Source organism: Ranitomeya variabilis, chromosome 6, assembly GCF_051348905.1.
Source record: "Ranitomeya variabilis isolate aRanVar5 chromosome 6, aRanVar5.hap1, whole genome shotgun sequence".
NCBI classification, from domain to species: domain Eukaryota; kingdom Metazoa; phylum Chordata; class Amphibia; order Anura; family Dendrobatidae; genus Ranitomeya; species Ranitomeya variabilis.
Window position 1 is genome coordinate 369,058,808 of NC_135237.1, and position 26,421 is coordinate 369,085,228.

Here is a 26,421-nt window from a genome sequence, read left to right on the forward strand (position 1 = left end):
TCATCGTTCGAGACAAGGAGGAAGAAAGAATGCGCATCCTGTGGCAGCGGCGGAAGAGAAGGCTGTGGATCCATCCTATCACAGCCCAACGCATGACCAGTGGCGTTTATTCCACACTGTACATTGAATTGAGGGAAAATCCTCAAAAATTCTTCAGCTATGTGAGAATGAAAGCAGAAAATTTCGAAATTTTGTTGGGCTATGTGGTAGAATCTATACGGAGACGAGACACCCAGATGCGCTTCTCCATATCACCAGCGGAGCGTCTCATGGTGACTATTCGGTAAGTTTTTTTTTTTTTGTTTTTTTTTTATTCTCATTCAGACGACTTATAACTGTAATGTTGTTTTTTGAAGTTTTTATTAATTATTGTCTTTTCCTTTTGTTAACAGATTCCTTGCAACTGGAGAGTCGTTTACATCCCTACATTTCCAGTTCAGGCTTGGGATATCCACAATCTCAGGGATCATCAGAGAGACCTGCCGGGCATTGTGGGATTGCTTACAAGCGGAATACATTCCAGAGCCATCACAGGAGAGGTGGCTGGAGATTGCCCACAATTTTGAACAAATATGCCAGTTCCCAAATTGTGTCGGAGCAGTCGATGGGAAGCATATGAGGATTGTCAAACCTTCTGGCCCTGGATCTGAATTTTACAACTACAAAAAGTACTTCTCAATTGTATTGATGGCCATAGCCGACGCACACTGCAAGTTTATCGCTGTGGATATCGGTGCGTATGGACGCGCAAATGACTCCCAGATTTTTAAAACTTCTCCAATGGGGCGTCGTTTGTATGGAGAGACATTTGACTTTCCACCGCCTAGACCTCTCCCTGGAACCACCGGTCCACCATTACCATTTGTGTGCGTTGGAGATGATGCCTTCCAGCTTTCCCCACACTTGCTTAAACCCTATGGAAGTAGTGGACTGACCCAGAGGAAGAAAATTTTTAATTATCGCTTAACCAGAGCACGGAGAGTTGTGGAATGTGCCTTTGGCATTTTAACTGCTAAATGGAGAATCCTACTAACTGCAATTAAACTGCAGACTGACACTGTTGATGATGTGGTGAAGGCTTGCGTGGTACTTCACAATTTTGTTTTATCCAAAGAACATGTTTCCCTGGAGGATAATGTGTCAGAAACCACCTTGCGGGATTACCACAACACAAGTTTTCGCAGTCCAGAATGCGGGACAATTTTGCAGACTACTTCATGTCTCCTCAAGGATCAGTTGACTGGCAGTACGAAATGGTGTAAAAAAATTTTTTTTTCACACTTGTAAATATACCATGTTTTTTGTTTTGTTACAAAACCTTTGGACTTTAACCTCACAGTATTGTATGTTTTGAACCGGTACCCCTTTACACATTTTCTACTGTTACTTTTACCATAACCTTGGTGGTTTTTATACAGTTAAAAAAAAAAAAGGAAAGACAAAATTGTTTTTAAACCAAAAAAAGTTTTATTTGTTACACGTTTATTACAGGTTCTCATAATTTGGGGTGGAGATAATAGCGGAGGGGCTGACAGGGCGGACCACGTCGATAGTGGGGGACAGGACATCGCGGGGAGGAACAGAAGTGGAATGGGTGGTAAAAACATGAGGTTGGGCAGGGAGTTGAGGTACAGATGTGGTCTGTGGGAGGTATGGTGAAGGTGTTGGTGGGATTGGGAACGGTGAAGTTAAAGGGGAAGAATGGAAAGGGGAAGGTAGGTACTGGGAAATAATGAGGGGGGGAAGGAAGGAATGGAGAAGGAGTAGGAGGATGGACGGGAGGAGGATGGACGGCGGCTTGAGAGGGGAAAGGTGTTGAAACATGAAGGGTGGGTGGAGGGGCTTGGGACATCGCCTGCGCTAGAGCAGTGTGGCAGCCTTGCATCACATGCATCTGCAGGTTAGATTTTCCATGTGCCTGAGGACCGACTGAAAAAAAGTGTCTTGGTGACTGGTTTGCATCTGAATGCATCCTATCCAGACAACTGCTGAGTTCAAGTATGCTTTTAAGCATATTGTACCCAGCAGATGTTTGCTCACCCAAAAGCTTGATGGCATTCCTTAAGGCTGCTTTCAGATGCAAAAACTCAGGCGCATAGCTCCTTTCCTGAACTCTCTGGCGCTGCCGTCCTGACCCCAAAGGTGGTCTAGATGTTGCGGCAGTTTCAGAGGGATGGGGTAAAGGGAACTGTAACTCATCACCTGCAGCTTCAAGTGACGAAGTCCGCCCTGCTGCTCCAGCGCTGGTGGATGGGGCCGAGGGATCACACAAAAGGGAAGGTACAGATACAGAGGGGTCGACGTGGTCCCCGGTGGCGGACTCCTGAGAGATCGCTCCAGAGGGGTGCAACGCTGATGCAGGCTCCCGAGTGCTGCAGACAGTGCTGTAAAAGAAGAAAATAAATAAATTTGTATCTTGATATTACAATTGCCCTTGCTGCCCCCCAAAATATGAAGGTTACACATTTTAACAGTTTGACTGAAAACGTGGTGTTGAATATTTACCTTCTGCTCAGCAGCGTCGACCGGAGGAACGACAGGGCTCTGGCATATTTATACCTGCTCCTGCGTCCTCTAGATCCACTCGGGGCCTGCATCTCCTTGTTAAACTCCCTCTTGAAGCGATCCCTGAGTAACCGCCACTGCACGATAACCTTGTTACCTGGAAAGAGAAAGCAAAAATTGGTTACTATACAACACATTAAGTCATGTTAACACAAGTTAATGAAGTGTGAATACTTACGCGCTAGATCCTGGGCCCCAGCGTCGAGTTCCTCCCAGTTATCCAGAACAGCACTGCACACTTCCTCCCATAGCCGTCGGGTGATGAACTGGTCAGTATGGCGGCGGTCCGCCATGTTCCACAGCGGCTCCCGACTTTGGACCGCTTGAATGAGGGTGTCCACATCAATGCCCTCCTCTTCCTCAGCCTGTTCGGGAGCACGCTGTGAAGCCTTAACAAAAAAATAAGAATAAAAAGGAAAAGATTATACCACATGAATTTTACAGTTTACTAAACACCAAACCAAAAAGGAACTTACTCTTCGGTGACCGCCGCGATTAGCATTCCGACGACTATGGGAGGTGCTCTGAGGAACTCTACGTCAAGCCCCGGATTGTGAAGACTAATAAAAAAATAAATAAATAAACAAATAAATGATGTGCTTGGATGGAGGCATATGTACTGTGTGTGTGCTGTGCTGAATGTTTGTGTTGGGTGCAGTGTTTTTTATGTGAGGATCTGTCTCTGCAAAACTTACACTATGCGCTCCCGCTCCTCATTTCTCCACCCTGCCCGTCTCCTTCTGGAAGCCCCTCTGCTTCAGCTTCCTGTGAAAACAGAATAAATACATATAGGGTTCAAAAACATATGTTACCAGAGATGTACCCAAAAAAATTTATGAAGAAAAAAAAAAATCACCTCAGGTGGCTGACGATGTGAGGGGGGGCTCTCAGAAGAAGACATTATGGTCCTGCTTTCCAGCGTCTGTCTTGGGTCCCTAAGAATCTGCAAGTATAAAGAGAGTTCTAAGCTACTATACAAAAGGATAGACGCAGCTTTCGGGACTTTATACTTACATCTGTTTTCCAAACTTGGGGGGCCTGGCTGCGTCTGTCTTGGGTCCTTGCTGCGTTTCTCTTGGGTTCCTTGCTTGGTCCCAAGAATCTTCCAATTTAAACACAGTTTTAATTAGAATGAGTATGTATTGGTATGCCAACATACATTTTGATTCCCCACAAAAAAATTATTACACAAAAAAATAAATTGTGTTAAACTGTTCCCTTCAAACTTGATATGCTTGATGCACAAGCTGCAAAACCGTCCACCTCCTGTTCCCCCCCCAAATTCCTTGAAAGCAACACCAAAACTACTTCAAACTTGATATGCGCCATGCACATGTTGGTAAACCTACCCCACCCCCTCCTCCAGACACAGTTTCAACCTTATAAAAAATTTCCCTCATTCAAAGTTAAAATACCAATACCCAAAAATGTTAATTATGGTTACCCTACAGTTACTATTTTCTAAAACCAGATAACATCTTCTATACCAAAGGTTTGCATTCCGCATTTATATATATAACCTCAAACACCTTTATTGAATGTAGACCCAGTTTTAAATTTATCTTGAAATCATACTACGGACAGTTTTGTGGAATTTTTATTACAATTTTTTTTTTTCTTGTTTTTTTTGTTGTTGGAAAGTAGGAGCTACACTGCTCTTTATTTTAAATACCAGTACAATATGTTAATGTATGAAAAATAACAAAAATGCAGGACACAAACATCACACGGCATTTATACACACACCACACGGTATTAAAAATAAAAACATGCAAGGCAGGCACACACACACACACACACACACACACACACACACACACACACACACACACACACACACACACTGGATGGCAGTACTCACATGGCAGTCTCTGGCAGGGTCTTGCTGGCTGCTGGCAGGGTCTGTCTCTTGCTGGCAGGGTCTGTCTCTTGCTGGCAGGGTCTGTGTCTCTTGCTGGCAGGGTCTGTCTCTCTTGGTGGCAGGGTCTGTGTCTCTTGCTGGCAGGGTCTCTCTTGCTGGCAGGGTCTGTCTCTCTTGCTGGCAGGGTCTCTCTTGCTGGCAGGGTCTGTCTCTCTTGCTGGCGCATTGAGGAATGAGGCCCATCTGTCCTGTTTATATAGTTTTGGGGTTGTCTGGGCAAAGTATCTACTTTTTGGAGCATGCTCAATTGAAAAAAACGGATTGGGGCGACTGATCCGCCAAATGACAGTTCGATGGATCCGTCGCATGGCGGATGGAACGGACGACCATCCGCCACAATCCATCGCTAATGCAAGTCTATGGGAAAATAGCGGATCCGCAAAAAAAAATGGCGGATCCGCTGTTTGAGGAAAATGGTGGTTTCAGACTGACGCCAAAAGACTGAAGTGTGAAAGAGGCCTTACCTAGCATGTCTGGACTAGTATAGAAATATAGTCAGTGTCTGTTGGATTAATTGTCCAAAATATTTCTAGATCAATACTGGAAAATAAACACCTGCATAACTGTACAGGTTAATGACGGGTCCAGGTAATAGAGGGCCAAATTGATACATAATAAAGGTGGCATAATAATAGGAATGGCACAATGGAGGCACATAAAGTTATACATAAGTCAAAGTATCTGATCCATTATCTGTGGCCTCGGCGCGCGTCTCACCGCCTTTGCATCTTTGTCGGCAGGTCATGCTTACCCATTAATATGTATTTTTTGTCTATCGCCTTACAACAGGAACAAGCACATTATGATTGATTTAGGCACTGGTAACAATAACAAGATTAACTGGCCAATGGAAGATAAACAGGAGATGATTGATATCGTGGAAACGGTCTACAGAGGTGCCAGGAAGGGCAGAGGTCTAGTGGTGTCTCCCAAGGACTACTCCACAAAATACAGATACTGAAGCTTACTGCCTGGTGATATGGTGCTTTTTACACACATCATTATTATGCTAAACATTAACTTGGACGTAAGAACGGTCATGAGATCATCGACTTGCGAAGCAGTGCGCAATCCTACGTTTTACACCTATTGATGAGCTTTCTGATCTGAGAGAAAACACAAGGATTCAATCCTCGAACATGTTATTTATATTGTAAGTCTTTTTTTTTTCTCCTTTTTGTATTGTTTTAATAAATCTTAAATTTTTAACTTTTGTTTTTGAAAACTACTGTCTGTCATATGGTCATCATAATACAATTAGTGCTGCTCGTCAGAATTACTCTTAGGTTCAGATTTCAACCTTAGGCCACGTTCAGTGTTTGGTCAGTATTTTACATCAGTATTTGTAAGCCAAAACCAAGAGTGAGTGATAGAAACACCACTTCTGTATTTATTATACTGTCCTCTGATTGTTCCACTCCTGATTTTAGCTTACAAATACTGATGTGAGTATTGTATCTGCGTGGCCAAAAAAGAACATTGAGATAAAGAATGGATTGTTTTTGATCAGTGGATTACATTTCTAAGCTCACAAACCATGGTGTGGCACTGGTGCAGAATAAAGTTATGCTGTGAACGTAGCAGTAGTGTGGTTTTTACTGCATTTCTGTTAGTATGCTTTTTCACCTCTAGGAAAAAAAAAAACACTTTGAAGAGGCTGTGCCGCTGGATAAAATTTTTATTCAACGTGCTTCAACACCAAATTTTTAACCACTTCACAATCTTAGGATTTTTTTTTTTTTTTTTCATTTTCATCTTTTTCTCCCCTTCTTCCCAGAGCCATAACTTTTTTTTTTTTTTTGCAGTGACCAAAAAAAAAAAGTAATTCTGGCGTTTATTTTTTTCCTTCTCGTTACCCTGTTTACCTATCAGATTAATTCTTTTTATATTTGGATGGATTGGGAGATTCTAAATGCATGGATATCAATTTTTTGTTTGAACTTTTATATATATTTTTGTTCATATTTTTTTTTTTTACTTGCTTCAATAGTCTTCTTAGGAGACTTGAAGCTGCGATCTTCTGATTGCTTGTGCTACACATAGCAGGGCTGCAGACATGACCATCTGCTGTGGACGCCGGCCACGGGGCAGTGCTCATAGCAGATCAGCAATGACGAGCTGCGTTTTTGTCCATAACCCCCATCTTTTGCAGACCCCCGGTTGGCACACCAACCCACTGGCGCCTCGCAATCATGTCATGGGTGTGGTTTGTGGCATGCTTCCGCCGCACACATGTTAAATGCCGGTGTCAGAGATTGATAGCGGCATTTAACATGTCAACATCAAATCAGCTGTCATGTGCCAGAAAAGATGCGGGCTCCAGGACACGACCCATGACATACCTATATGTCCTAGGTCGTGAAGGGGTTAGGTAGATATCCCATATCCTCCCTAGGTGAATACTACCATATTTTTATATCTTTTTTTCTCCTCTAATAGTCACCCTATTGTGCGTGCTTTCTTTCCCTGTACTGTACATCGTGCGTATGCTCATGTTAACAGACATGGTACACTAAAGATATAGGTAGCCACTGTACGATTTCATTTTATTATTGGTTTCTGCCACAAACATCCCTTGCAGTGGTTGCAAAGCAGTCACCTTTTTTTCCCCTCGCTCCAAAACCGTGATCAATCCTAAGGCTATGTGCACACGTTGTGGATTTTGCTGCGGATCTGCAGCCGTTTTCCATGCGTTGTACAGTACAATGTAAACGTATGGAAAACAAAATCCACAGTGCACATGCTGCGGAAAAAAAAAGCGTGGAAACGCAGCATTGTATTTTCCGCAGCATGTCAATTCTTTGTGCGGATTCCACAGCGGTTTACACCTGCTCCATAATAGGAATCCGCACAAAAACCACGTGTAATTCGCAGTGCGGATTACCTGCGGATTTTGCAAAAACAGTGCGGAAAAATCCACAACGTGTGCACATAGCCTAACGGTAAAGCTACATTCAAACCACCATTATATACACTGTCTCTCTCACTCATGATTAAGAACAAAAAAGTTTGCAATAAGTGGTATGAAAGGCTGGTGAGCTTCCATTGAGCAGTATGTTGTATTAATAAGAAATCTGTAAAGACTTTATTTCACTTAATAAAGTGCAGAAATATTTTTTTATTGAGGCTTGGAATCTGCAGAGACATTGGAGTTGTCAAAGGTAAAAGAAAATCTGTTAAATTACAACTCATGTAGGGCAGACTAAAGGGGACGAGGGCTATTTGGCTTTCACAGTTAAAATATTGCTGGAATTTATTTTTTTCCGGGATCTAGATTGATTTGCAAAGCCTATGCGGTATCTCTATAAAAGGAAACTACACCCCCATAAGTGTATAGTATTTTCTAATATATTATGCTGTTTAAGTCAAATTTCATTTTCTTTGGTACACCATGTTTTTGGAGGGAAAATGTCACACTTAAGCATTGTCCTTCTTAGCCTCTTATAAACACACTTTTTGGGGACATTCCCTTCTTACTTCTCTGGACAGAAGTTGCTCCGATACAATATGAGCACCTTCCATACTAGAAGTACTGAGACCTTCCCTTTTCTGGTTTCCAAATATTCGGGCTTAATAACCACCTCTTGAATAAATGTTCCACCATCATAACATTGTCTGAGAAAAAGAGCTTAGTTGAAAATGCAACGCCTTGCAGTTCCAGCAAAGTGGATGGGATTTATGGAAAAAATAAAAAATGCACATGCGTTTTTAGAGCGTTTTTGCAACGGAAATGCATCAAAATCACATGTAATCTGCACCTGACTGGATTAATAATGTTTTGTCAAAACAAAATACCAACAAGTATAACAAACAAGACCTATTTGTTTAAAACATGACATACTAAGAGAAAAAAAAAAGACAATGAAGAAAATGCAAGTATCCTAATTTACTTAATAGGTGCAGAAAATCTGCAACATCAAAAGCTCATTGTGGTAACAGCCTACGTTTATATGTAGTTAAAAAAAAAAAAAGCCTTACAATTCCAGTAAAGTGTATGGGATATGTCACACATTGTGTTTTTGCGGCTTTTTTTCTGCTCATTTTCAGCTGCCTTTCACAATACTAGCAAAGTCTGAGATTTCAGAAATCTCATGCACACAGCTTGTTTTTTCTCCTGTTTAGTCAAAGAGCTGCATTTTTGCAGAATGCAACATGTCGCTTGTTGCGTTTTTCACCCATTCAAGGCAGTAGGTAGTGCAACAAGACACAGGAATTGGGTTTTGCTGCGTTTAGTGCCAAAACCTCATGAATCTGATTATTTTTTTTAATGCACTAAACTTTATCAGCATTCAGAAGAGACAAATGTAACCAGACAAAAATACAGTAAAATAACGTGGCAATCGCACAGCAAAACCTGATTTTTTTTATATTGCTTCTTTACTGCCAAGAGAGGGCTTTGCCTGCAGGAAATACGCAACGTGTGAACATTGCCTAAGATGATGTATTTTTGATAGAGCAAAAATTAGGGTAAAAAAACCCATTGTTCGCACACAGCCTAAAAGTCCATTTCTGTGATATTTTCAGCCTCAAATTGGATTCCTGAGGTTCCCATGAGTAGAGATGAGCGACTTTTTCATTGTTCGGTTTACGTTCGCCGGCGAATATGGTTCTTGCAATATTCTCCGAAAGTTGGAGTCAATGGGAGTAGAACTGAGAAAATATGTTCGGAAACAATTGTCAAACATAAATTCGGCACAAATAGGGTAGCAATATGGTATGAATGGCAGATTTGGCGACCGATTCCAAACATATTTGCTCAACTCTACCCATGAGGATCCTAATTTTCAGGGAGTGGGGACCATGAGGGTCAGGTTTTTACTTGCGGTGGCTATTCCTTCTGATTGTGTTAGGTTCTTTCACTTTTCTTTGTTAGGAAGGGTTTACTATGTCTATTGCAAGGCTAACCTACTTTAGCCGTAAGGTTTGTTTTTTTCTATAGTGGAAAGGTTTACATCCGATTCATGCCGCACGAATCACAGGCAGCCGGAGCCCAACCCCTGCATCAGACATCTAAACTGTCTGGGGCGATCTATGTCAGTCTAGCTGAGCGGGCGGGGAGAAGACTGGGAACATATTTCTTGGACTATGCTCCTCGTCCCCAGCCAATCATTCCATGATGTGTTTTGTCTAAAACATGGCAGTATTCCAGAATGAGTATTTAACACTAAGCAAATGTCCTTAGAATTTCAAAAAAAGGACAGAGAACTCACAGCAATATTATCACATCAAAAGATGGTGCACATAGACCACATACGAGTATAATCCTTAAAAATTTACATTTTATTGATACAAAAAATCACAGAAATAAAAATAGAACTACTGGACACCACTAGTCAAAGGACAAAATGTGACCAGCACAACAGCGAATGCTTTTAAGTGCAAATGAGGACAAAAATAATTAGTCCATAACCTCTCAGATAGTAGGTATGATCATTAATGCAGACAGCATAAATCTGTCAATGAAGGAGAGACGTATAATGTACTTACAGAGTATGAGCAGGCTGTGTGCTGGTGACAAGTGGTCCCCGCCGCCCCAACGCCTGTTTCGTCAAGACTTCCTCAGGAGGTGCCTCCTGAGGAAGTCTTAACGAAACGTGCGTTGGGGCGGCAGGGACCACTTGTCACCAGCACACAGCCTGCTCATACTCTGTAAGTACATTATACCTCTCTCCTTCTGTCGCTGGATATTGCACTCTAATGGTCCTTTTTGGACTTGCTACTATGCACTTTATATGTAAGAATAATGTTTTATCCACATAAACTTGCATTGACAGATTTATTCTGTCTGCATTAATGATCATACCTACTATCCGAGAGGTTATGTACTAATTATTTTTATCCTCATTTGCACTTAAAAGCGTTCGCTGTTGTGCTGGTCACATTTTGTCCTTTGACTAGTGGTGTCCAGTAGTTCTGTTTTTATTTCTGTGATTTTTTGTATCAATAAAATGTAAATTTTTAAGGATTATACTCGTATGTGGTCTATGTGCACCATCTTTTGATGTGATCGTATTTCAGAATGAAACCACTTTAGAATGCAGGATCTTTTATTCTTGCTGCTTGTTTTTAAATTGTGCACCATGAACCTAAATAATAATAATATAGTAATTTGTTCTGTAACAAAATTACTTCTCTATCCCCCATCATTTCTTTACAAAACAAGAGGAGGTATTACACAAAATCAGAAAAATGGGATCATTTTAATTAGCATAATCCATAAATCAGAGCAGAATCTGTATTGAAACTCTGCTTCAGCTGTTAGTTACAAATACACTGATAATGTGTGTATAAAACATTACATGTTCTCTGCACCGGGTGTCGGGGGGAAATAGCAGCATTTAGTCATACAAATATTGGATGACTAAAAGGTTAGACACTAATAAGTACATTGCAGGAAAGCCTTCGGACTGTCAGTGCTGGAAAAGAATAAAATATATAAATAAAAGTTGTTTTATAGACAATTACAAATCAGAGTTTCTCAATTCAAGTTTTACTAATTTTTCTAGGTTTTATTTATGATTTTGTAATTGCTTTGTAAATGCTTAACATGTCACTCTCTGCAAGGAGAAACGATACTTCTTGGATCCTGGTCAGACGTCTCTAACACAGCCAAACCAGATCTCACACTTTGCACTGATGAGGGGCAGTACCCCGAAACACAGTGTCTGCAAATTGAGATTCTGGTTTGGCTATTATCCTGAGTCATGTGACAAGGCTCGTTAAAGGGTCGACTGACTATTATAATTGTTACTTCCTATAGGTGGCACTAGAGTTCTAGTGCTCCTCCTCTCTGAAGAGACAATTTGCCGATTACCACTTTATACGTATACGATTTACAAGTTTTACTGATTTTTTTTAAAGATCTGACATTTAAAAGATACTTACCGCAACCTCATCTGTGTTTTCTATGCCTGCTTGAGTCATCAGGTCACTGACGTCACTCTGTAGTTTATCAATGTTAGAACCCATGTCATCCAGTAAGATATTCAGGAAAATAACATAATAATGTAGAAATAGCAGCTTATAATGTATGTTAAAGGGAACCTGTCACTACGTTTTTGGAAGATGGGATAAAAATAGCGTTAAATAGGGGCAGAGGTGGGCATTACATTAGTGTGTTTGTTATGCGTTTATTACCCACCTAAGTTGCCGAAATACCTTTGCAAAGTCTCCGTTTTCGCCTGTCAATCAGGCTGGTCTGGTCAAAAGGGCGTCTTGTCTTCCCCCAGATTTTGCGTAGTTTTCCGTTGGTGGCGTAGTGGTGTGCGCATGCCCAAGGTCCCGAATCCTCTGCCAGGGGATTTAAAAAAGCGCGCTGTTCGTGATTTCATTGGTGATCGGTGGGCGCGGCCATCTTCCTTTGGCCGCGCGTGCGCAGAAGCGGCGCTCTGCTGGCCGCGGCTTCAGGAAAATGGCTGCGGGATGCCGCGCGTGCGCAGATGGATATCGCGGCGGCCATTTTCCTGAAGCCGCGGCCAGCAGAGCGCTGCTTCTGCGCACGCGCGGCCAAAGGAAGATGGCCGCGCCCACCGATCACCAATGAAATAACGAACAGCGCGCTCTTTTAAATCCCCTGGCAGAGGATTCGGGACCTTGGGCATGCGCACACCACTACGCCACCAACGGAAAACTACGCAAAATCTGGGGGAAGACAACGCCCTTTTGACCAGACCAGCCTGATTGACAGGCGAAAACGGAGACTTTGCAAAGGTATTTCGGCAACTTAGGTGGGTAATAAACGCATAACAAACACACTAATGTAACGCCCACCTCTGCCCCTATTTAACGCTATTTTTATCCCATCTTCCAAAAACGTGGTGACAGGTTCCCTTTAAAGGCACAACTGGAAAGAAGAATGAGTTACAAAATAAAGTATTTTTTCTCCAAAACCTCTAAAGTACAAAACATTTTTGTAAATGTTAGGTACTGCGTGGCATTCTGATTTAAAGGGGTTATCCAGGACTGTTATTTATTTATTTTTTTACTATGAGCCTGAGAACTAACAGGCAGGTAGTTGTGCTCTACCTGCCTGCTGTGCTGGGCGCCAATCTCTGCTGGTACAGAGCCGTCACAGACAGCTCCTGCTGGTGATTCAGCAGCTGACGCCACATTCACAGAGCAGCGGCTTCTCATCCTATCTGCTCTGTTGACAGGTCTTGACTGTCGACATTATGCTGATTAACAGCCGACTCTCTGCCGCCTAAAACCCAGATGAAGAAGTGCTGGTCTGTTGACGTAGAGCAACTGAATCGCTGGCAGGAGCAGTCGGTGACAGCTCAAGCTGGGTAGTACAGCCAGGTAGTTGCCTCTGTTACCACCTACCTGCCTGCTAGTGTTAAGGCTCATAGAAAACAAATAGTCCTGAAAAACCTCTAAAGTAAATGGTGCCAAGCTGTTATACCAGACACAGCCTAAATAAGAGGTACCATTTTCAGAACAAAAAGTGAACCTGTAGTGTTTACACTCTGTTCAGCCCCTCTCAACTTTTGGTCAAGGGTCTTTTTACACTGCTTCACGGGTTTTAAGTTTATTCTCTATTTTGTCTGAATAGTTTTAAACACTATTGGCCCGTGGACATTGGCAAATTCCATTCCAGTAACATGCGCAAAGCGACTATTTTCAAATGGTTAATGGCTCGTGTACGAGCCTGTTTACACAGGCCAACAAGCAATGATGAATACACAAATATATCGTCCTGGCCCCATACACATTACAGGGCGATGTGCTGCCGATAATCACGATTTTTATGCATATACTCAAACTAGTGGTTTGATTAATTTGTAGGGTAATTGCCAGCCTATATACTCAGGCAGATAATCAGGAGTGAGCGATCCTATGAAAGCTCCTCACTGGTTATAGGTTTTTTTTAAGTAAAAGAACTTTAGTGCAACAACGTAAACTGTATTAAACAGTATTCCGAACAGAGATGGTCTCTAAATAGTGTATTGCTAGGAAATAACATTAGTGTCTGATCAGAGGTGTCGGCCTTTCCGTGCCACTTATCACTAGAATGGGATGGTACCAGCGTTAGGAATTTGTCTTGACACTTTGGCCCAAATAGCCCTGCTCAGCTTTCTTCACAGGTTACAAAGTTGTTCCACAATTGTTTATAAATTGAAGTAGTAAAGACATTTCCTAGTACTGATGCCGATCAAATCCGGAAATAGAGTATTAAAAAGGTTTACATGCAACCAATTTTTTATTTTTTTTTTTCTTGGGGGGGTTGGTTGGAAAAAAAAAAAAGCTATACTCACCTCATCCATCCCCCACTGATCCAGTCACAATGCTGCCCAGTTCCCATCTGGTCTCTAATAGCTGCAACGTTGATGTTATAAGTCATGAATATGCGATGCCTGCACTTCAGCAGATCGTAAACATACATTGCAAATGTCAACTAAAAGGATATTTCTCTCTGTCAGTTGATCTGACATTGATTGGAATCGCTCCTGGAGTTTTTTTAAAAGGTTTTCAGCCTGAAAGGTAAAAACAAATGTCATCGCATAACAAACTATCGACAAAGTAGATGTAAGCCTAAAACATTTTGGAAGAATGTTCTCTGGTCAGATGAGACAAAAGTAGAGCTTTTTGGGCAAAGGCATCAACATAGAGTTTACAGGAGAAAAAAAGAGGCATTCAAAGAAAAGAACACGGTCCCTACAGTCAAACGTGGCGGAGGTTCCCTGATGTTTTGGGGTTGCTTTGCTGCCTCTGGCACTGGACTGCTTGAACATGTGCATGGCATTATGAAGTCTGAAGACTACCAACAAATTTTTCAGAATAATGTAGGGCCCAGTGTGAGAAAGCTGGGTCTCCCTCAGAGGTCATGGGTCTTCCAGCAGGACAATGACCCAAAACTCACTTCAAAAAGCACTAGAAAATGGTTTGAGAGAAAGCACTGGAGACTTCTAAGGTGGCCAGCAAGGAGTCCTGACCTGAATCCCATAGAAAACCTGTGAAGAGATCGAAAAATGGCAATTTGGAGAAGGCACCCTTCAAATATCAGGGACCTGGAGCAGTTTGACAAAGAAGAATGGTCTAAAATTCCAGCAGAGCATTGTAAGAAACTCATTGATGGTTACCGGAAGCGGTTGGTCGCAGTTATTTTGGCTAAAGGTTGTGCAACCAAGTATTAGGCTGAGGGTGCCAATACTTTTGTCTGGCCCATTTTTGGAGTTTTATGTGAAATGATCAATTTTTGCTTCATTCTCTTTTGTGTTTTTTCATTTAAGACAAATTAAATGAAGATAATAATACCAAAGAATTTGTGTTTGCAGTCATTTTCAGGAAGAAAGAGTATTATCTGACAGAATTGCAGGGGTGTGAATACTTTTGGCCATGACTGTATATATATATCTACTGTACATACTCACACACACTATGTGTAGACATCATTTATTCTATCTATTCTATGTAACCCGTCAGTGTTATTTTACTGTACACCACACTGAATTACCGGCTTTCCTAAAGGACACACTGGTGCGTATTTCTCACAAGTCACACTGATGATCCGTGTGGTGTGCGAGTTTTTCTCGCACCCATAGACTTTTATTGGCGTCTCGGCCGATATATGGTGCAAATCGCAGCATGCTGCGATTTCTCTCTCACGTATAATACGGCTGAGAAAACAATGGATGATAGGAGCTGCCCCATAGATTAACATTGGTCCGAGTGCTATGCGTTTTTTTATCGCATAGCACACGTCCGTATTATGCTCTAGTGTGACTCCGGCTTAAGACGGATTTCATCTCCCAGGTATAATTTTAACCGGTATATTGTGGAGAAAAAACGCATCCTGCAAAGTTGCCCGCAGGATGCGTTTTTTCTCCATAGACTTTTATTAGCGACGCATTGCGACGCAGTGCCACACGTCGCAACCATCGTGTGACGGTTGCGCTGTGTTTTGGCGCACCGTCGGCACAAAAAAAGTTACATGTAACTTTTTTTGTGCGTCGGGACCGCCATTTTCGACCACGCATGTGCGGCCGAAACTCCCCGGACCTTGAAATGGGGCAGCGGAAGCGTCGTAAGACTGCTTCCGCTGCCCACGTCGGGCATTTTTGTCACAGTATGCGTCAGTACGTCAGGCCGACGCAGCGCCACGGCCCCGTACCGACGCTAGTGTGAAAGCAGCCTTAGCCTTAGGAATTTCTGTTGCAGATTCTGCATTTCCTCGCAGAAAACGCAGCTGCGGATTTGTTGCGTTTTTTGTGCGTTTTTTACCCCTGCGGATTTCTATAATGGAGTGGGTACAAAAACGCTGCAGATCCGCAGAAAAGAAGTGACATGCTACTTCATTTAAACCGCAGCGTTTCTGCGCGGATTTTCCACAACGTGTGCACAGCTTTTTTTTTTCTCATTGATTTACATTGTACTGTAAATCAATTGTGGATCTGCAGCGTTTCTGCACCGCAAAAAATGCAGCGGATCCGCAGAGAATCCACAACGTGTGCACATAGCCTAACTCCAATCTGTGACATGAAAGAGGGGCATAATTGAATGCTATTTTTTTAGCCACTTGAAATGCCAAAAATTGGATAAAATCTTATGGGATGATTGTGCAATGCAGCCTTTCTGGCGATGTGCCTGTACTCACCACTTATCACAAACTGATAGCCACAGAATCCTTGAACCGAGACCTTGGTTTATCAGTCCGGCAGATCACAATGAACTTCAGCAGTGATCATAATCTTGCGGTGTAAATGCACCTTTATATTTGAGGAGTGAATGTGAGTTCAGAGAGAAAAATATTACATGGTTGGAACCTGTCTCTTTAGGTATCCACACATTATAGTAGTTCAGGGCAGTTGTTCTTGGTGACAGATTTAAATAAGCAACATAGATATTTAGCTGTAATAGTTGTTTAGAGCAGGGCTGTGGAGTCAATATAAAATAGACACACTCTGACTCCTAAAATATATAATAAATTGTGTACAGTAGTACAATGCAGTTTTGCTGTGAATGCTTTCATAAGAATTTGGGAAAGTTATGAAATGTCTATTAAATGTCTGTTCTGCTCCTGATCTAAGAATCTTGGCTTTTAGTGGAGATGAATCTGTGCTGCACTTTATGCACATGATCAATAGGGAGGCAGTGCTGTGGAGTCGGAGTCAGAAATCAGGGAAATTGAGCAGTCGGTGGTTTGGCTTACCTGACTCCACAGCCCTGGTATAGAGGTACATTTCTGCTTCTGGATTTTTCACCCTTTCCTGTAAATGTATGTACTACTAGTAGGTCACTGGATTTATGCAGAATTGTCTGTGACACCTGTAACGTAAGTCATGGGGGTCTATCATACTGTGTTGTAGGCTATGCGGGAACTATCATACTGTGTGGTTGGCTGTAGGGGATACGATCATACCGTATGAACGGTCATGGGGAACTATCGTACTGTATGGTGGGCTGTGAATATACAGTCATACTATACGGGAGACTGGGAGAACCATCATAGTGTGTGGAGGGTGTAGTGGACATCATAATGGGTGGAGGGCTGTGGAAACCACTATTCTGTGTGGGGGAGGGGGGACCATCTACTATATAATTGTCTAAGGGTCACTTCCGTCCTTTTGTCTGTCTGTCTGTCACGGATATTCATTGGTCGCGGCCTCTGTCTGTCATGTAATCCAAGTCACTGATTGGTCGTGGCTGTTTTGCCACGACCAATCAGCGACGGGCACAGTCCGACGGAAAAATGGCCGCTCCTTCCTCCCTGCATTCAGTGCCCGCTCCGTACTCCCCTCCAGTCTGCGCTCACAAAGGGTTAATGGCAGCGTTGACCGCGGTGTAACGCACTTGGTTAACGCTGCTATTAACCCTGTGTGACCAACTTTTTACTATTCATGCTGCCTATGCAGCATGAATAGTAAAACAATCTAATGTTAAAAATAATTAAAAAAATAAAAAATCGTTATATACTCACCGTCCGTCGGCCCCCGGATCGACAACAGGCCTTTCCCGCTCGCGACGCTCCGGCAACCGGTCCATGCTGCGATCTCGTGAGACGATGACGTAGCGGTCTCGCGAGACCGCTACGTCATCATCTCGCGAGACCGCACCGGCGCGCACGAGCCGCGTCGGGGGCTCCGGAAGGTGAGTATATAACTATTTTTTATTTTATTTCTTTTTTTTAACAGGGATATGATGCCCACATTGCTATATACTACGTGGGCTGTGCAATATACTACATGGGCTGTGCAATATAATACATGGGCTGTGCAGTATACTACATGGGCTGTGCAGTATACTACGTGGCTGGGCAATATACCACATGGGCTGTGCTATATACTACATGGGCTGTGTTATATACTACATGGGCTGGGCAATATACTACGTGGGCTGTGCTATATATTACGTGGGCTGTGCAATATAATACATGGGCTGTGCAATATACTATGTGGCAGTGCAATATACTACATGGGCTGTGCTATATACTACATGGGCTGTGCTATATACTACATGGGCTGTTATGGACCTGGTGGTTAGGAGGACCCGAAATGACCTGATGGTTAAAATGGAAAACCTGGGACAAGCTCTGAGGAAGTGGTAACTCTACTGACCGCAATCCCTAATCCTATCACACACACTAGAAATAGCCGTGGAGCGTACCTAACTCTCCCTAGAGGCCTCTTCACAGCCTAAGAGCTAACTACCCCTAAAGATAGAAATAGCTGCCTACCTTGCCTCAGAGAAATTCCCCAAAGTAAAGGTAGCCCCCCACAAATATTGACTGTGAGGTAAGAGGGAAGTAACAAAGACAGGAATGAAACAGATTTTAGCAAAGGAGGCCGAATCTTCACTAGATAGACAGAGGATAGGAAAGGGAACTATGCGGTCAGTATTAAAAACTACAAAAACCATGCAGAGTGTGCAAAAAGACCTCCACACCGACTCACGGTGTGGAGGTGCAGCTCTGCACCCCCAGAGCTTCCAGCTAGCAAGGAAATATCATAATAGCAGGCTGGACTAGAAACATAGCATGTACTGAGAAATATATTCAAAAACCAATGAACAGCAAATGACTAGCAAGGACTTAGCTTCTGCTGGAGTAGACAGGTCATCTGAGAAATCCAAGAGAGGTCTGAACCAGTACTGAGACATTGACAGCTGGCATGAACTAACGACCTGGGCAGAGTTAAATAGGGAAGCCAGCAGAAGCAATAAACGAGGGCAGCTGAGAAAGCCAACCTCAAAGATCAGCAGTTCCACTCAAAGCCACCAGAGGGTGTCCAAGGACAGAACTCACCAAAGTACCATTCACGACCACAGGAGGGAGCCCGAGAACGGAATTCACAACAGTACCCCCCCCCTTGAGGAGGGGTCACCGAACCCTCACCAGAGCCCCCAGGCCGATCAGGATGAGCCAAATGAAAGGCACAAACCAAATCGGCAGCATGGACATCGGAGGCAACAACCCAGGAATTATCCTCCTGACCATAGCCTTTCCATTTAACTAGGTACTGAAGCTTCCATCTCGAAATACGAGAATCTAAAATCTTCTCCACCACATACTCCAACTCCCCCTCAACCAACACCGGAGCAGGAGGATCAACGGAAGGAACCATAGGCGCCACATATCTCCGCAACAACGACCTATGGAACACATTATGGATGGCAAAAGAAGTTGGAAGGGCCAAACGAAACGACACAGGATTGATAATTTCAGAAATCTTATAAGGACCAATGAAACGAGGCTTGAACTTAGGAGAAGAAACCTTCATAGGAACATAACGAGAAGACAACCAAACCAAATCCCCAACACGAAGTCGGGGACCAACACAGCGACTGCGGTTAGCAAAACGTTGCGCCTTCTCCTGAGAAGTCAAATTGTCCACCACGCGAGTCCAAATTTCTTGCAACCTGTCCACCACAGAATCCACACCAGGACAGTCAGAAGGCTCAACCTGCCCTGAAGAAAAACGGGGATGAAAACCAGAATTACAAAAAAAAGGCGAAACCAAAGTAGCAGAACTAGCCCGATTATTAAGGGCGAACTCGGCCAATGGCAAGAAGGTCACCCAATCATCCTGATCAGCAGAAACAAAGCATCTCAGATAGGTTTCCAAGGTCTGATTGGTTCGTTCGGTTTGGCCATTTGTCTGAGGATGGAACGCTGAAGAAAAAGACAAATCAATGCCCATCTTAGCACAAAAGGACCGCCAAAACCTAGAAACAAATTGGGAACCTCTGTCCGACACAATGTTCTCTGGAATGCCATGCAAACGAACCACATGCTGAAAAAATAATAGAACCAAATCAGAGGAGGAAGGCAATTAAGGCAAGGGCACCAAATGGACCATCTTAGAAAACCGATCACAAACCACCCAGATGACAGACATCCTTTGAGAGACAGGAAGATCAGAAATAAAATTCATGGAAATATGTGTCCAGGGCCTCTTCGGGACAGGCAAAGGCAAAAGCAACCCACTGGCATGAGAACAGCAAGGTTTGGCCCGAGCACAAGTCCCACAGGACTGCACAAAAGAACGCACATCCAGTGACAAGGAAGGCCACCAAAAGGACCTGGCAACCAAATCTCTGGTACCAAAAATCCCAGGATGACCAGCCAACACTGAACAATGAACCTCAGAAATAACCCTACTAGTCCATCTATCAGGGACAAACAGTTTCTCCACTGGACAGCGGTCAGGTCTATCAGCCTGAAACTCCTGCAGCACCCGCCGCAAATCAGGGGAGATGGCAGACAAAATCACCCCCTCTTTGAGAATACCAGCCGGTTCAGAGACTCCCGGAGAATCAGGCAAAAAACTCCTAGAAAGGGCATCAGCCTTCACATTCTTAGATCCCGGAAGGTATGAGACCACAAAATCGAAACGGGAGAAAAACAGTGACCATCGAGCCTGTCTAGGGTTCAACCGCTTGGTGGACTCGAGGTAAGTCAGATTCTTGTGATCAGTCAGGACCACCACGCGATGTTTGGCTCCCTCAAGCCAATGTCGCCACTCCTCGAATGCACACTTCATAGCCAACAACTCCCGATTGCCGACATCATAATTACGCTCAGCAGGCGAAAACTTTCTAGAAAAGAAAGCACATGGCTTCATCAAGGAGCCATCAGAACTTCCCTGAGACAAAACAGCCCCTGCCCCAATCTCAGAAGCATCAACCTCGACCTGAAAAGGGAGCAAAACATCTGGCTGACGCAACACAGGGGCCGAAGTAAAACGACGTTTAAGCTCCTGAAAAGCCTCAACGGCCGCAGTGGACCAATTCACCACATCAGCGCCTTTCTTCGTCAAATCAGTCAAAGGTTTAACCACACTAGAAAAATTAGCGATGAATCGACGGTAAAAATTAGCAAAGCCCAGGAACTTCTGAAGACTCTTCACAGATGTAGGTTGAGTCCAATCATAAATGGCCTGAACTTTAACAGGATCCATCTCGATAGTAGAAGGGGAGAAAATGAAGCCCAAAAAGGAAACCTTCTGAACTCCAAAGAGGCATTTAGAGCCCTTCACAAATAACGCATTGGCACGAAGGACTTGGAACACCATCCTGACCTGCCTCACATGAGACTCCCAATCATCCGAAAAGACCAAAATATCATCCAAATATACGATCATGAACCTATCCAGATACTTCCGGAAGATGTCGTGCATAAAGGACTGAAACACAGATGGAGCATTAGAAAGCCCGAATGGCATCACCAGATACTCAAAATGGCCCTCGGGCGTATTAAATGCTGTTTTCCATTCATCGCCCTGTTTAATACGCACAAGATTATACGCCCCTCGAAGGTCAATCTTGGTAAACCAACTAGCCCCCTTAATCCGAGCAAACAAATCAGACAACAGAGGCAAAGGGTACTGAAATTTGACCGTGATTTTATTGAGAAAGCGTTAATCTATACAGGGTCTCAGAGAGCCATCCTTCTTGGCCACAAAAAAGAACCCTGCTCCCAACGGCGACGAAGACGGGCGAATATGCCCTTTCTCCAAGGACTCCTTTACATAACTCCGCATAGCGGCATGTTCTGGCACAGATAAATTGAACAGTCGGCCCTTAGGGAACTTACTACCAGGAATCAAATTAATAGCGCAATCACAGTCCCTATGAGGAGGTAGGGCACTGGACTTGGGCTCATCAAATACATCCTGGTAATCCGACAAAAACTCAGGGACTTCAGAAGGAGTGGAAGAAGAAATTGACATCAAAGGAACATCACCATGTATCCCTTGACAACCCCAACTAGACACAGACATTGATTTCCAATCCAGTACTGGGTTATGAACCTGTAACCATGGCAAACCCAACACGACAACATCATGCAAATTATGCAACACCAAAAAGCAAATATTTTCCTGATGTGCGGGAGCCATGCACATGGTCAGCTGAGTCCAGTACTGAGGTTTATTCTTGGCCAATGGCGTAGCATCAATCCCTCTTAAGGGAATAGGAATCTGCAAAGGCTCCAAGAAAAAACCACAGCGCCTGGCAAACTCCAAGTCCATCAAATTCAGAGCAGCGCCCGAATCCACAAATGCCATAACAGAGTAGGACGACAATGAGCAAATCAGAGTAACAGATAAGAGAAATTTAGGCTGCAAAGTACTAATGGTGACAGACCTAGCGAACCTCTTAGTGCGCTTAGGACAATCAGAGATAGCATGAGAGGAGTCACCACAGTAAAAACACAGCCCATTCTGACGTCTGTGTTCTTGCCGTTCAGCTCTGGTCAAAGTCCTATCACATTGCATAGGCTCGGGCCTCTGCTCAGAGGACACCGCCAAATGGTGCACAACTTTGCGCTCGCGCAAATGCCGATCAATCTGAATGGCCAAAAACATTGACTCATTCAGACCAGCTGGCGTGGGAAACCCCACCATAACATCCTTAAGGGCTTCAGAAAGACCCTTTCTGAAAATTGCTGCCAGGGCACACTCATTCCATTGGGTAAGCACAGACCACTTTCTAAACTTCTGGCAATATACTTCTGCTTCATCCTGACCCTGACATAGAGTCAGTAAGATCTTTTCTGCCTGATCCACTGAATTAGGTTCGTCATAAAGCAATCCAAGCGCTAGAAAAAATGCATCCACATTAAGCAATGCAGGATTTCCTGGCTCAAGGGAGAATTCCCAGTCTTGCAGGTCACCACGCAACAAAGAAATAACAATCTTTACTTGGTGAATGGGATCACCAGAGGGGCGGTGTTTCAGAGCAAGAAACAGTCTGCAATTATTTTTGAAATTCAAAAATTTAGATCTATCCCCAGAAAACAAATCAGGAATTGGAATTCTAGGCTCTATCATCGGATTCTGAACTACATAATCTTGAATCCTCTGTACCCTAGCAGTGAGTTGATCCACACAAGAGGACAAACCTTGAATATCCATATCTACACCTGAGTCCTGAACCACCCAGAGGTTAAGGGGAAAAGAAAGACAAAACAAGCAGCAAAGAAAAAAAAATTGACTCAGAACTTCTCTTTTCCCTCTTTTGAGATGCATTAACACTTTGTGGGCCAGCTGTACTGTTATGGACCTGGTGGTTAGGAGCACCCGAAATGACCTGATGGTTAAAATGGAAAACCTGGGACAAGCTCTGAGGAAGTGGTAACTCTACTGACCGCAATCCCTAATCCTATCACACACACTAGAAATAGCCGTGGAGCGTACCTAACTCTCCCTAGATGCCTCTTCACAGCCTAAGAGCTAACTACCCCTAAAGATAGAAATAGCAGCCTACCTTGCCTCAGAGAAATTCCCCAAAGTAAAGGTAGCCCCCCACAAAGATTGACTGTGAGTTAAGAGGGAAGTAACAAACACAGGAATGAAACAGATTTTAGCAAAGGAGGCCGAATCTTCACTAGATAGACAGAGGATAGGAAAGGGAACTATGCGGTCAGTATTAAAAACTACAAAAACCACGCAGAGTGTGCAAAAAGACCTCCACACCGACTCACGGTGTGGAGGTGCAGCTCTGCACCCCCAGAGCTTCCAGCTAGCAAGGAAATATAATAGCAGGCTGGACTAGAAACATAGCATGTACTGAGAAATATATTCAAAAACCAATGAACAGCAAATGACTAGCAAGGACTTAGCGTCTGCTGCAGTAGACAGGTCACTGAGAAATCCAAGAGAGGTCTGAACCAGTACTGAGACATTGACAGCTGGCATGAACTAACGACCTGGGCAGAGTTAAATAGGGAAGCCAGCAGAAGCAATAAACGAGGGCAGCTGAGAAAGCCAACCTCAAAGATCAACAGTTCCACTCAAAGCCACCAGAGGGTGTCCAAGGACAGAACTCACCAAAGTACCATTCACGACCACAGGAGGGAGCCCGAGAACGGAATTCACAACAATGGGCTGTGCAATATAATACATGGGCTGTGCAATATACTACGTGGCTAGGCAATATACTATGTGGCTGGGCAATATACTACATGGGCTGTGCTATATACTATGTGGCTGGGCAATATACTACATGGGCTGTGATATATACTACGTGGCTGGGCAATATACTACATGGCTGGGCAATATACTACATGGGCTGTGCTATATACTACGTGGCTGGGCAATATACTACGTGGCTAGGCAATATACTACGTGGCTGGGCAATATACTACATATTACGTGGCTGGGCAATATACTACGTGGCTCTGTGCTGTATACTATGTGGGCTGTGCAATATACAACGTGGGCTGCGCAATATACAACATGGTCTGCGCAATATACAACGTGGGCTGCGCAATATACGTGGGCTGCGCAATATACTACGTGGGCTGCGTAATATACAAAGTGGGCTGCGCAATATACTACGTGGGCTGCGCAATGTACTACATGGGCTGCGCAATGTACTGCGTGGGCTGCGCAATGTACTGCGTGGGCTGCGCAACGTACTGCGTGGGCTGCGCAACGTACTTCGTGGGGCTGCGCAACGTACTTCGTGGGGCTGCGCAACGTACTGGGTGGGCTGCGCAACGTACTGGGTGGGCTGCGCAACGTACTGGGTGGGCTGCGCAACGTACTGCGTGGGCTGCGCAACGTACTGCGTGGGCTGCGCAACGTACTGCGTGGGCTGCGCAACGTACTGCGTGGGCTGTGCTATACACTACGCATACATATTCTAGAATACCCGATGCGTTAGAATCGGGCCACCATCTAGTGAAGAAAATAACTGTCTATAGGCACCAATACATATCCTTACCCGTATTTTACAAAGTTTGAAAGTATAACCTTCTGTGACTGTTGAAATAGAACTTTTGCTATGGGGCCCTGTAATTTCTACATATGCTCAGGAGCATTATTACAATAAAGATGCACTGAGGGTCCTTATAATAATACCACTCCTCAATGAACCTCCTTATAATGCCAGGGTCACACAGCTGTTGAATCTCTCATGCGGGCCGATTATAATAATATAATAATAATCTTTATTTTTATATAGCGCTAACATATTCCGCAGCGCTTTGCAGTTTGCACACATTATCATCGCTGTCCCCGTTGGTGCTCACAATCTAAATTCCCTATCAGTATGTCTTTGGAATGTGGAAGGAAACCGGAGAACCCGGAGGAAACCCACGCAGACACGGGGAGAACATATAAACTCTTTGCAGATGTTGTCCTTGGTGGGGTTTGAACCTAGGACTCCAGCGCTGCAAGGCTGCAGTGCTAACCACTGAGCCACTGTGCTGTCATTATGCTAATGACACTCTGATCAAACTGCATCAGAATTTAATCAGAGCATCGTCTTACTGTGATCAGATTCTCTTGCAGGTGATGAAAAGACAGAGAACTAAATTTTTTCTTATTCTCCATTCTCTGTTTTGCAGTAATCGGACTGCACTTGGATGACATCCGAGTGCAGTCCAATGCCTCACACGCTCCCACTATATGGTAAAATTAATGGTGTCATTTAAAAGTACAACAACCAGCAAAAAAATAAATAAATAAGCCCTAAAAATAAATAAGCCCTAATAAATAAACTGCTATATTGAAGGAAATATAAATAAAAATGATGGCTCTTGGAAGAAGTGAAGGAAACAACGAAAACATGAAAATGGAAAATTGTAAGGTCATGAAGGTGATATTACTATGAAGATTTACAGAGGGGCACTGTTGTTGTGTGGGGCACAAAATGAAGTTACTATTACTCAGCAGGGCACAGAGGGGACATTTTTAATGGTACTACATATATTTTTTGACTAGAGGTGGTGGAATGGGAGGAGGGTCCTGGAAAAACAGTAAGACAAAGATGTCTTGTTACATTTTGAAGGAATGTGTTATATATAGAAAAATGGGTCATGGTGGTCCAGACATTTTTTTTCAAAACACACACACATACACACATATACACACACACACACACACACACCCTCACTCAGCACCAACAACAGAAAAAATAAAAATGTTACGGGTCATGGAGAACACGGACAAAGTGCTTTTTGTCGCAGTGAAAATGCACATCCTAAACACGAAAATCCTGCAGGTAAAAAAAAAAGCCCATGCAGTTTTTAATGGGGTTTTTTTTTTTTTGCTGCGAAAAGGCACTAAAAACATATGTAATCCGCACATGACTAAATTTGTAAAGTCAAAGATAAATACCCGGAAGTATCAAAAACAAAGCAGCTTTATTTAAAACATAATGTCCCACAGAGAGACAAAACCACAGCATCCAAAACGCTATAAAAACAGATGTAACAAAATGCACTAGAAATATTATAAGTAACCTAGGAAGTCTGCAACACCAAGAACTCCCCTAATGCTCCTCCTGGGAACGTGGCGTTACATTGTATCACAGCACAAGAAACAAGACAAACTTACAAAATCAGAGAGGTCCTGCGGTGTTTTGGGGTCGTTGTCAGCCATGCTGTCCCTACAATGCCCAGCAGTGACACTGGCTGCCACCAGCTCTGCCCTCTCTGCTAGGAGGCAGCGTCCACAAACATCGGCAACAATAGAGCAGCAACTGCCACGGAG

At 43.5% G+C, this 26,421-nt stretch overlaps 2 protein-coding genes across 3 annotated transcripts in view; one reads left to right on the plus strand and one right to left on the minus strand.

Annotated features, from left to right (window-relative positions):
- LOC143782523 (thioredoxin-like protein 4A) overlaps nucleotides 1-6,193 on the plus strand; it is a 73,538-nt gene extending 67,345 nt beyond the window's left edge. For both annotated transcript variants that reach the window (XM_077270035.1, XM_077270034.1), the window contains one exon: nucleotides 5,276-6,193. In XM_077270035.1, coding sequence (XP_077126150.1) covers nucleotides 5,276-5,447 — 172 coding nt within the window. In that variant the 3' untranslated portion in view covers nucleotides 5,448-6,193. The remainder of the gene's footprint in view (nucleotides 1-5,275) is intronic.
- LOC143782519 (uncharacterized) lies at nucleotides 1,098-5,322 on the minus strand. Its single transcript, XM_077270029.1, has 2 exons — nucleotides 2,506-5,322; nucleotides 1,098-2,384 (listed from the first exon to the last, which is right to left on the minus strand). The coding sequence occupies exons 1-2, from the start codon at nucleotides 2,700-2,702 to the stop codon at nucleotides 1,496-1,498; spliced, it is 1,086 nt and encodes a 361-aa protein (XP_077126144.1). The 5' UTR covers nucleotides 2,703-5,322; the 3' UTR covers nucleotides 1,098-1,495.
- Nucleotides 6,194-26,421: the final 20,228 nt, after the last annotated feature.